The 12,647-nt window shown below is 55.8% G+C and overlaps 1 protein-coding gene across 1 annotated transcript; it reads left to right on the top strand.

Annotated features, from left to right (window-relative positions):
- Positions 1-10,736: 10,736 nt before the first annotated feature.
- NANOS1 (nanos C2HC-type zinc finger 1) lies at positions 10,737-12,420 on the top strand. The gene has a single exon (XM_070431799.1). The coding sequence runs from the start codon at positions 10,737-10,739 to the stop codon at positions 11,598-11,600; it is 864 nt and encodes a 287-aa protein (XP_070287900.1). The 3' UTR covers positions 11,601-12,420.
- The last annotated feature ends 227 nt before the right edge of the window (positions 12,421-12,647 follow it).

Genomic DNA, 12,647 nt, shown 5'->3' with positions numbered 1-12,647 from the left:
CAGTGGATAGAGCATTGGCCTGTGGACCAAAGGGCCCCGGGTTCGATTCTGATCAAGGGCATGTACCTTGGTTGCAGGCTCCTCCCCGGCCCGGGCCTTGATCGGGACTCATGCAGGAGCCAACCAATCGACGTGTTTCTCTCACACTGATGTTTCTCTCTGTCTTCCCCTCTCTTCCACTCTCCCTAAAAATCAATGGGAAAATATTCTTAGGAGAAGATTAACAAAAAAAAAAGAAAGGCCAAAACCGGTTTGGCTCAGTGGATAGAGCATCGGCTTGCGGACTGAAAGGTCCCAAGTTCGATTCCGGTCAAGGGCATGTACCTGGGTTGCGAGCACATCCCCTGTGGGAGATGTGCGGGAGGCGGCTGATCGATGTTTCTCTCCCATCGATGTTTCTAACTATCTATCTCTCTCCCTTCCTCTCTGTAAAAAATCAATAAAATATATTTAAAAAAAAAAAAAAAAAAAAGAAAGAAATGCTTTGGTCCAACTGTCTGAGTTAATTACCCAAGGCCTTTCACTCACTTCCTGCTCCTCAGCCTCACCCCAGATAACAGGCCTTTAGGAGTCAGAGCCCCTAGAGAAGTGCTCATTGTCACACCAATCTGACGTGACTTCCACACGGAGGGTGCTTCGAGATGCTTGGTGTTTTAGAGACATGTAAAATAGCATAACAATATATAATAATAACAGCGTAATATGCTAATTAGACTGGACGTCCTTCTGGACGACCTTCTGGACAAAGCCACAGCGGCGGGGGCCGAGGCACAGGTGGCCGCAGCAGCCGGCAGGGGCCAAGCCCCTTGCACGGATTTCGTGCATCCAGCCTCTAGTAAAAATATAATATCACTGAAATGACTGCCATCCCCCTTCAGTATTTTTCTAGAAAAATAGAGCTATTTCAGCCGAGCTGAATTAAAGTCTCTGACACCTGGGTTTCCTGTTACAGCCCCTGAGGACCATTCTGACGAGGACGAGGGTCCTCTGAGGAAAGTCGGCGCAGAGTGGCCCTTAGAGGCAGCCCGCGTTTCCTAATCACACGCTGTGTCCTCAGTTCACGGGCTGTTCCTACACATCTTCACTCTGCAGTCACTGAGCTTCCCCACAACAGACATCTGCAAAGTCCCATGTCGTGCCAGGCACGAGGAGGGCACCGAAGGTCCCTGCCTTCCTAACCCCATCGTGAGGGGAGTGGACAGGCAGCGGTGGTCAGCCCTACCTTGTGACCAGAACGTAGCAGATACAAAGTGCCTGGGCACTCAGAGGAGGAAGTGACCCACTCCTCCCTGGTGGGGGAGGGGGAAGCTTTACCAAAGAGGAGACTCAAGCTGAGATCTGAATGTCAGAAAGTTCTGAGAAGGCTCTGGCTGGTTTGACTCAGTGGATAGAGCCTTGGCCTGCGGACTGAAGGGTCCCGGGTTTGATTTCAGTCAAGGGCACGTGCCCAGGGTTGCGGGCTCCATCCCCAGTAGGGGGCACGCAGGAGGCAGCTGATCCATGATTCTCTCTCATCATTGATGTTTCCCTCTCTCTCCCTCTCTCTCTCTCCCTTCAACTCTGAAATCAATAAAAATATATATTTTTAAAAAGTTCTAAGAAGGAAGGGTGTTCCTGGCAGAGGAAACAGCTTGGGCCAAGGCACTGCGGTGCCGACATTCGCAGCTTGTTTGGAGCTGAGAGAGGGCAGAGGCTGGGGCCGGAGTGATGTCCCATCAGCATCCAACCACCATCACAGAGGCAGTCCGAGCAGGCCCAGAACAGGGCCTGGGAATCCCCTCGGGTCCCTTCCCAACTGCCAGGGCTGACCCAGGAGAACACCGGTCCGCCTCGGCGTCCGAGCCAGGTCCACCCTGGGCCCAGGCAGGTCTTCGGGAGCCCGTGACCACTGGGGAAGGCAGCACGTGCGGCCGAGCCTCTGGACCGGAGCACGTTTCCATCCAGCGGCTGGTCCCCTGGCCAAACAGGCTAAAAATAATCTCGGGTAGATTTCCAGGCCAGACTCTGACGCATTCGAACAAAGAGCCTCGAAGATTTGAACGGTTGATGGAAACGAAAATATCAACAGGCTCCTCCAGCTTGTGGAGGGCTCCGCCCAGTGATTCAGCAAAAGATCCTTGTTCGCTGAGCACCGGCCAGACCCGGGGAGTTGGAGCGCAGGGAGTCTGACACCAGCCCTTAAATAGACCGCGCTTCATCTTTGCAGTAGCTGCACAGGAGGAGATGGTTCTATATATACTGGCCTGGAAAACGCCTAAGACATATGAAGTGAAAAAAGCAAATTTCAGAACAACACATAGGATCTCAGGTGTACTGACTGTAAAAGAATGTGTGTGCGAGCCCACATAAGTGCAAGGCCAAAGAGGTGGCGTACCTCGTAAAAACCCCATCAGTGGTATTATTAACCCTGCCTTGCAGATAAAATTATTAAAGTTCTGTGAGGTTAGGGGACTTGACCACTGAGCTAGTAAACTGTGGAACAAGGGAATAATAACAACAACCACTAAGATTTATATAGCCAATTTTTAAAAAAGAACTGGAATACACACTGAACTCACTCATTTACTCATTCATTCATTTATTCATTCAACAAACATGAACTGAATGTCTACAGTGTGCCTGGCACCACTCCTACCTCTGGAGGAAAAAAATGATGAAAAATACCAATGAAGTCCCTGTCCTCATGGCATTTATGGTCAGGCGTCACCTCTGGGAAAGAGATGATAGAGGGTGGGAGGTGAAGGAAAATATTAGCCTTGTCTACATTGTTAGCATTTTTCATATTAGGAATGAACCCACTATTTGAATAATTAAATTTTACTTGTAGTATTTTCATTAAAAACGTTCCTTGGGCTTTGGGGATATTTCATCTCCACTAGTGCCCAACTGCCAGAAGTTTATTTCTGACAACTTTTGTTCTCATTATCGTAACAGTAACGTGCATCCAGAAACGTAAAATACGGACAACCGCCACTCAGGACCTTACCCCGCACCAGCCGCTGTGTCAACCCTTCCACTCTCCCCATCTTGTCTGATCCTCGTAACGACACTCTGAGACACCCATTTTATAGGCCAGTTCTCAATGGGGGGCGATTTTGCCCCCAAGGGATATGGGACAAAGTCTGGAGCTATTTTGGGCTGTCACGTTGTGGGAAAGGAAGCAGTTGCGATTGTCGCCTAACGGACAGAGTCCAGGGATGCTGCTGAGCACCCCGAAATGCACAGACCCGCCCCCAGAACAAAAAAAATTCTTTCTTATGTCAATACATGTCAGTGGAATTGAGGTTAAGAAACCCTGTTATGCCCCCGGACAGATGGCTCAGTTGGTTGGAGCATCATCCCTATACCAAAAAGGTTGCAGGTTCAATCCCCTGTCCGGCATGTGCAGGAGGCAGCTGATCAATGTTTCTCACATCAATGTTTCTCTCTCTCTCTCTCTCTCTCTCACTCTCTCATTCCCTCTCTCTCTCTAAAAAAAAAAAAAAATCAATAAACATATCCTTGAGTAAAGATTTTTTTAAAAAAATAATAATAAAAACCCTGTTATAATTGAAGAAGCTGAGGTTCAAGAGAATACCTGCCCAAGGTCACTCAGCTGGTGTGGTCAGCACAGCAGTGGCTGCACAGACCTGTGGCTATGTTACCTTATGCGGCAAAGGGAATTAAAATAGGAAGTGGAATTAAGGTTGCTGATCAGCTGACTTGAAAATAGGGAGGTCACCCTGGATTATGAGCACAATGTCATCACGGGGGTCCTTTAACATGGAAGAGGGAAGCGGAAGGAAAAACAGAGAGGTGGCAGCGTAGGAAGGTAAGAAGGACTTAGTTTGCTGATGCCGGCTTTGAAGGAGGAGGGGACCAGGAGGGGGCCCAGGCGGCCTCTAGAAACTGAAAAAGGCAAGGAAACAGACTCTCCCCTAGAGCTTCCAGAAAGGAAGCAGCCTTGCAGACAGATGCCTGCTTTCAGCCCAGCGAGACCATTTCAGACTCCGACCTCCAGAATGGCGAGAAAATCAGTGTGTGCAGCCCCTATGCTGGTGGTCATTTATCCCAGAGGCCAGGGAACACCAGTTGGCGTCCCACCAACCCCTGTCTGCTTGTCTGTCCGCCCAATAAAGAGTGTGAGCTCCAGGAGCTCCGGAGAACGTCAGTCTCCTCACCACTCAGCCCCAGGCCTTGATGGCCAACAGATAAACGTGGGAGCTAGAAAGAGCCAAGAAAACGCTTGGGCCAACCAATTGTTTTAAATGAGAGAAAACCGAGGCTCAGAGAAGGGGAATGGCTCGCTCGAGGCTGCTCACATTACACCCGCCTAGGCCACCACCTTGCGTCCTTTCTGGTCACCAGGAGCCCCAGAACAGACACGACTGCCAACATGCCATCGTGGACAGGCACCGTCAGGGCACGAGACAGCCCCAGGGAACGAGGGACAGCTGGGGAAATGTACGCGTCAGTCAGGTAAGACCAGCAGGCGTCTGAAATGGCTTGGGCCATCTTTAAAACGTCCCTCCCAACAGAGCAGCTGATCCCTCTGGACCCACCAGCTCTATTAGGGAGACACTCTCACTTGAAGCTTTAGCCAGGCCCTCGGGCACCTAGCTGAAGGCAAACTTGAGGCCCGCTTTCAAGATGCTTAGCATTTCACGCCCGGCCAGCATGGCTCAGTGGTTGAGCATCGACCTATAAACCAGGAGGTCATGGTTCAGTTCCCAGTCTGGGCACATGCCCAGGTTGTGGGTTTAATCCCCAGTAGGGGGTATGCAAGAAGCAGCTGATCAATGATATTTCTCTCATCACTGATGTTACTATCTCTCTTCCTCTCCCTCTCCCTTCCTCTCTGAAATCAATTTTTTAAAAAAAAAATTTTTAAAGAAGCTTAGCATTTCACATCTCTGGGCAGAGCCAAGCTTCAGGCAAACTGGGAAAAGGTACAGCATGCAGAAGACATCTTTTTCCACTTGTTAGAAAATTGTCATGATAGACTAATTCCATAGAAAAAGACACTTTGCTCCAGATTGGCCAGAACACGATCATAGATTCGCTCGAATAGGTGTCCCCACATCTAAAGTAAAAGGCGTTCCCTTCAACAGGAAGCCGTGTGCAGGGCACGACCTGCAGACTGTGCCCAGCAGCCCAGCTTGGCCATCTGGCCGCATCCCCTTCACTGACCTCATCTCCCTCCCCACCCCCCGCCCCACCCCAGCACCCCGCACCCCCGCCCTGAGGCCCACTGGAAAACAACCTTGACCTCATAGTTTACCATCTTATGTGTAACGCTCCCACTTGGGGCTTCAGCTCTTACTCCTCACCACTTGCAAACAGCAGGGGTGGAAGATGAGCAAGAGTGATGGTCCGGTTTAGCCAAGCACGGGAGGGGGGCGGCGAGCAGGACACAGTGAATCCTGACAGAATGAATGTCCATGGGCCAGGACAGGGAGGAGGAAGTACAGCAGCCCAAGCTCAGGCCTCAGAGGTACCCACCCACTATCCAGCTGGAGGACGCTGGGCTGGGCGCACTCTTTTTGCCTCCCCAAACCTCATTTCCTGTTCCTGAAACGGGTATCGTTGTAGGACCGCTGGGAGGACTTCAGAAATGATTTGAGTTCCTGCCGAGCGCCTGAGAGCCAGTGTTATTGCTGTTATTATCAGCACCGTCAGCCCAGGGACATCTGTCTTTGAGACTGTCAGCGCCCAGGCAGATCCTGCTTGGAACAAAACGGGGGCAATCCAGTTTTCTAAAAGCAAACCCGTTAGTTCTGGGGAGGAGGGAAGGTGTGTTACGGGCAGAAGGGATTCCTCACTGTACCTACGAGCCCACTACTGGATAAACAGAAAAAAACAGACCATTTTGACATGGAATTGGTCTCGCTTGGGGGCCAATCTCTGACACAGGGCGCAATGTGCCCCGCTGTGCCCCGGGCAGCTCCCTCTACCGTCTCCTCCCACCCCCGCTATCGGCCTCTCCCATGTGTCCCCAGAAGCCCCGTGGCCGTGGCCGGAGGAGCAGGACCAGGTGCAGGAAGCAGGCCCAGCCCTGCAGGGGGAGGGACACAGGTTTCCATGGGAGCCCGGCTGCCTGTGAGCTGAGCGACGTGCCCCTCGGCTGTGACACGCGGCCTATCGCGGTACCTGCCTCACGTGGCCGCGTGGCCGCTGTGTCGGGTCCGTGAGCCGAGGGGGTAGAGCACCTGGTCCGAAGCACCTGGTCAGGCACCTGTCGCTCTCATTGCTGTCAGCTGGAGGCTTTCTCGTCAGGCAGCGCCCGGGAGAGGAGAGGCCCGCAAAGCCCTGTTCTCCGTCTCCGGTTTCCTTCCTGCCCTTGTCCACGCGCACCATTCCGGCCTGGTTGTCACCGCCCTCCAGCCAGAATATCATATCCTACCTTCCCGACAGACTCACCACAGGCATCTTGTTCATATGACTGCGTTTCAGTGAGGATGAATTCGGCTGCCAGCAAAAGCAAGCCGGGCTCAGTGCGGAAACCACAGAGACGGTTACCTTGTGTAACAAGTCACCAAGTCACCGGGGGAAATGTCCCCGAGGTTCGCCACCACCCGTGGGCCAGCTTTCCGTCCTTAAGACTTGCCCCTCAGGGTGGCCTCAGCCCTCAGCCCTCAGCCCACAGCCCGAAGGTGGCCAGAAGGAGGTGGGGTGGTTTGTCTGGCGTTGTTTTCTTTTTCAACAAGGGAGCGAACGCCCTCCCAGGGTGCTCCTCACACACCTCCCCTCCTATGTCAGGGCCTGGGACAGGGTTGCCAGCCCTCTTCTACCGCAGCCCTTGCCCAGGGAAAGGGATGTTCCTGCTGCCTTCCACCCCGCACAGCTCATCCCTGAGGCTGAGGGAGGGGGCTCACCTGGAACAAGAGGAAGCGAGAAGGGGAGAGTGGAGAAGGGGAGAGTGGCTGCCACTTCCCGCCATGAGCCCCTGGCTGATGACAGGAAGGCGCTGGGGCCCAGAGTGGATAAGTCCCTCGTCCAAGGCCCCATGCGACTTTGCAGGAGGCCCAGCAAGCTCCCGCCACTTCACCCCCTGCCTTCTCAACTGCCCATGGAGAACTCGGAGCCCCCAAAGGATAGGGGCACCGTCCCCAGGACTCTGAGCTTGGCCAGAGACAGGTGTGGACAAAGTCAACACTGTGACAGAAGAGAGCGCCCCAACCTGCCCCAGGGCACCCCACCCGTATCCAAGCCCCAGGGCTGGGGAGCCGCAGCACTTCCTGCCCCTGGAAAGCGCTTGGCAGGCGAGTCAGCGGGGACCCAGAGCCTGACAAACAGCATCTCTGTAGCTGCCGGGACACCCGCCAAGCTGCTTCATTCCCCAGGGCTGACCTCATGTTTCTCAAGAGCCTCAAGAAGCCTGGGGTCTGTGTGTTGTCTCTCCTGGTTCAGTTCTGCTGCCAGCAAAGAAGATGGCCCAGGCCGGGGGCCACGCGAAGAGGTGGGGGTGCAGAGCCCATCGGCGCCCCCACCACCCGCCCCTGCCCTGCCAGAGCCTCCTGCCTGTGCCCACAGGCCCATTCCGGAGGGACCTGAGCATCACCCTCTCACCTCCGTGCCGAGGCCCGTCCCGATCTGTCTTCCTGCTTCCACCAATCCGAGGTGGCCCTTGAAGGCACTGCCATACTCCGCTAGCCCCGTCTGCTTTCAGCCTTCTGGAAAGGGAAGAAAAGGCAGGCTCATCGGAGGGGCTCAGAGCATCTCTGAAGTCAGTCCCACCGCCTCAAAGAGAGCCTGAGAGCTCATGGCCAGGCTGCGGCCTAGGCTTGGCAACAAAAGTCACGGTACAGTTAACCCCGAGCTGGTCCAGGCACCCACCCTGGCCTCCCAAGGCCACCCAGTGCATGAGCCAGTATGTCCCCCAAACCAAAGCCTTCGTGCACGCTGGGCCCCACTCCCAGATATTCTTTCTGGGTCAAAGACTTACTGGTGCTTGACAGTGGACAGGGCTGGGAGCAGACAAGGTGAGCAGCCTGTGGAAACAGCACGGAGCCAGACCGTGCGGATACAACGAGGTCCCGTCCACCCCTCTGTAGGGCATCTCCTGGGGATCCTCGCTACCCACCACCCAACCTGCAGCTCTGAATCAAGGCATTTGTTCTTTTTCAGGTGCACTTTCAGGTTTTTATTCTCCTGGTCAAACCGCAGGCTGACAACATGGAGGAGAGGAGAGAGGCCTCGCTTTTGGCCATCCTCTCCCTGGGCTGACCCAGGGGATCAAACGCAGCAGCTGGCGGTTTGAAACTTCCCTGGCAGAAGTCGTCCTCAGAACAGAGGCCCCCACTCCTCAGCGCCTGCAAGGTCTGCATACCTTGAAAGTATGCAGGCTGCAGGGCTGTGCGAACAGAGTGGAATTTTCCATTTATAGAATAATAACCTTCATACCACTCTGGGGGCCCCGTTCTCGTGGTTAGAGCTCAGAGTTGTGTCAGCAAACCTGCCACGCTTCTGCAGGAGCCTCACGCCTTACGGGCTCTTGTATTTATTTTTGGTGGGAGAAGGGGAGGAAATAAAGGAATGACTTTTTCATTCGGGTGCCAACACAAACTTGAAAAAGGAACTGGGTTGGCAAGTGCAGAATATTACTGCCTGGCTTCGGGACTTAAATCAAGCTTCAGGGAGTAGGAGGTGAGGAAGAGACTAGGAAAACATATCTTCAACCCCTCACACGGACAGGTGGCCAGAACGGGCATCATGTTACTGCCTGCAGTCCTTCCCTGTGCCTGCCACCTGGCCCCTGGATTGCCCCTGAGGGCAGCAGCCCCAGCCAAAGGCACAGCTCCATCGTCCAGTGTCTCCCGTGTTCTACACTTGATTTCGGCTGATGCACACATGGACGCCGAAATGCCTTTGGGGTCCATGGTATGGCAGGAAGGCCACCAAGCCAGGGGAGTTGGGGGCCAAGTCCTAGTTCTTGCTGGTGCATAGTCACCATGTGATCTAAAAGAAGTCCTTCTCTCCCCTGAGTCTCATTTTCTTCATCCGTACAGGAAGGCTGGCCCTAGCTGGTTTGGCTCAGTGGATAGAGCGTGGGCCTGCAGATTGAAGGGTCCCAGGTTTGATTCTGGTCAAGGGCACATGCCCAGGTTGCGGGCTTGATTCCCAGAAGGGGGCATGCGGAGGCAGCTGATCAATGATTCTCCCTCATCCTTGATGCTTCTATCTCTCTCTCCCTCTCCCTTGCTCTCTGGAATCAATAAAAATATTTTTTAAAAAAAAGATTGGATCAAATGACCCCCGAGACCCCTTCCACTGCTGACATTCTGATTCACTCCTTCATCCTAGTGGTAACTGGTGCCAGGCCTAGGTTCTGGGCATCCTCCCCGGGGCCCTTCTGAAGCTGCTGGGCAAAGCCAGAGCTGTGAGCGGGGCCTCAGGCCCAATGAGAGCTGCCAGCACCAGCCACCCGGCTCCCCGTTTCAATAGCCACAGGGGAGGGGAGCCCTGCCCTGCCAGCCCCGCCACCAGAAGGGAACCCTGTGAGGGCCCTTCCCGGTGCCTTTTTGTGAAACACAAACAAGTGTTGCCCCTTCCCCTGGAAGGGCATGACCACCTCGCACCCTCCTAATCAAAAATCTTGATTTTTTCCCCCCGTTGTTTTTATAAAAAAAAAAAAGGTTCTCATTTCAAAGTATTCAATTGTGATCGTGAAAATGCTTTGCTTTTCAAATTGCACAAACCCATCAGATTTCAGTACAATCCTGGGGGCGGGGGCGACTCAGGGGAGAGCGAGACACACACACACACACACACACCCCAACGCTAGGACTGGAAGGTCCCCATCCTTAGGTCACCAGTTCATGGCCATCCAGGCTCTGAACACTTGTTGGGAGGCCACCGTGGGTCCCTCTACTACTTACTAGGCGAGAACTCTAACTTCTGTGAACCTCAGAGGTGTGCTGTGCAGACTCAAGTTGCTTCATTGCTGGGCGGCTCTAAAAACTGCATCCTCAGATCGCGCCCAGTCCGCCTCCCCAGTTTCCCCGCAGAGGCTAGTGAGGAGGTGGGAGGCGAGACGGGGCTTCTGGCCCAGAGGATTGAAGGCTGGGAGGTGGGTGCGTGAATGTCGGGGCATTCGCCCACCGCCATACCTACCCCCTCCCGTCCTCGGCGAGCATCACCACCAGGGCAAGGGAGCCCCTGGTCACCTGTTCCAACCCAGTCCTGGTCACCTGTTCCGACCCAGGGCACAGAGCTCAGGCGGAGGAGAGGGCGAGGGCGGGGGCGAAGGCGGACGACCCCAGCAGCCGCCCCTCCCCGGCTCTTCTCTCCGCTCCACTTGCCCCTCCCCGCCGGGTGCGCGGGCAGGGCACGCCCCTTCCCCGTTTCACCAATCAGCGTCCTGAGCGGCACCCGTGGCGCAGGGGGCTCTGGTCGGCAGCCAATTAGCGCCGGAGCCCGTGGAGGCGCCTCGCCCGCCCCCTCCCAGAATGAAAGCCGCCCCGCAGCTGGCAAAGCTGGCGCAGCGCGTTGGGCGCCAGAGCTGCTCGGGCCGGAGCGGAGCGCGCGCCTGCCTCCGCTCCGCCTTCGTCCGGGGCGCGGGCGAGGTGGCCGGGGCTGGGGAGCGCAGGGGGCAGGGCGGCGGCGGCCAGGCCGGGGGGCGGGGAGGAGCGGGGCCTGATAAAAGGCGGCCAGGCAGCCCCACCCCCGCGGCAGGCCGGCGGGCAAGCTCCGCGCGTCCCTTCCGTCCCGCCCGCGCCGGCGGCGGGGAGGCGGCGCGCGCGGCCCGCAGCCCGCCCATGGAGGCTTTTCCTTGGGCGCCCCACTCGCCCCGCCGCGGCCGCGCCCCCCCGCCCATGGCGCTCGTGCCCAGCGCCCACTACGTGAGCGCCCAGGGCCCAGCGCACCCGCAGCCCTTCAGCTCGTGGAACGACTATCTGGGGCTGGCCACGCTCATCACCAAGGCGGTGGACGGCGAGCAACGCTTCGGCTGCGCCCGCGGCGGAAACGGAGACCGCGGCGGCGGCGGCGGCTCCCCGCCCTCCTCTTCCTCCTCGTCCTGCTGCTCTCCCCACGCGGGGACCGGGCCCGGGGCGCTGGGGCCGGCGCTGGGGCCGCCGGACTACGAAGAGGATGACGACGACGACAGCGACGACCCGGGGTCCCGGGCCCGCTACCTGGGGGGCGCGCTGGACCTGTGCGCGGGCCCCGCCGAGGCCGGGCTGCTGGAGGAGCGCTTCGCCGAGCTGAGCCCGTTCGCAGGTCGCGCCGCCGCCGTGCTGCTGGGCTGCGCGCCCGCCGTGGCGGCCACCGCCGAGGTGGCACCACGCGAGGAGCGGGCCCTGGCGTGGGCGGCCGAACCCCGGCTGCACGCGGCCTCCGGGGCGGCCGCCGCCCGGCTGCTCAAGCCCGAGCTGCAGGTGTGTGTGTTTTGCCGGAACAACAAGGAGGCGGTGGCGCTCTACACCACCCACATCCTGAAGGGACCTGACGGGCGAGTGCTGTGCCCGGTGCTGCGCCGCTACACGTGTCCCCTGTGCGGTGCCAGCGGCGACAACGCGCACACCATCAAGTACTGCCCGCTCTCCAAAGTGCCGCCGCCCGCCGCCCGGCCGGCCCCGCGCTGCCCCAGGGACGGCCTCCCCGGCAAGAAGCTGCGCTGAGCCCGGCCCGCCGCCGCCGGAGGCCGCCGGGGTCGCCGCCCGCCCACTCTCCTTTTTGGTCTGCGCACCTCTCTTCCTGTTGGGGAGGCGTGGAGCTCGGTCCTCGGTTCTCCTTGGGATGTCGTCTTGGTTGTTTTTTTTTTTTTCAAAGCAAGCCGGCCGTTCGGAGTCCTGTGGTTGAGACAAGACGCTAAAATCTTGATTTATCTCTAGTTTCTAGTCTGTGCACATCCGGACGGTGAAGGCTGTGTGTATCCCACTAACGGAAACGTGGCAACTTAGAGGCGCTATTTATTTACTCTATACTTCGACCTATTTTAGATGCGCATCGGTATGAAATTGTCTCAGTCTAATCTTGGGTGTTTAATTGTATTAATGGAGGCACTTTACTAGGTCTAGAATATTTTTTTAAAAGCCTCTTTATTGAACTTAAAACTGGCGATTTTATGGAATGTCGGCAAAATGACTTTTATTGTTTGAAACAGTATTTAGTTGTCCTTACTCAGTTACTCTAATTCCAGGTGAAGCGAGCCCCTGGTAGAGTCCGTTTGGAGAAGGGAAGGTTTAGTAAACTTTCCGGTATTACTTTGTGTGGGCATTCCCTCCGTGTGGCTTGTTTCTGTCCTAGCGGGAGGTGTAAAAACGCACCGTCTGTAGCAGGTAGAACACAGCTCCTTATTCTCTTATGTACCAGGTCTTTTATTACTTCAGTAGCAACTAACATTTCCCACTTTAAAAAATGTGCCGCTATAAATCATGTTGTGTATACACTTGGAAATGGTGCTGTTAAAAGAAATTGACTTGTGTATTTATACAGTAACAGTATATGAATTGATTACTCTTACCTATAACTTTGCTACTTGGCTTTTTGTCTGTGCACCTCCCCCTTTCCAGTTCTTTAACAACACTGTGATACTAAGATCGAGAGGGAGCAGAATGGACCCTGAATCACTCGGTGTCAGGGTTCCTAACTAGTGGAAAGCTCATTCCACCTGTTGCCTTTCAAACTAAACGGAAGATGAAGTCCTCTGCACTCCGGAAGGTTAA

This window comes from Myotis yumanensis, unplaced genomic scaffold (assembly GCF_028538775.1).
Source record: "Myotis yumanensis isolate MYYU_CA2020_CCGP unplaced genomic scaffold, mMyoYum1.0.hap1 SCAF_13, whole genome shotgun sequence".
Lineage (NCBI taxonomy): Eukaryota > Metazoa > Chordata > Mammalia > Chiroptera > Vespertilionidae > Myotis > Myotis yumanensis.
This window is presented reverse-complemented; position numbering and strand designations above follow the sequence as displayed.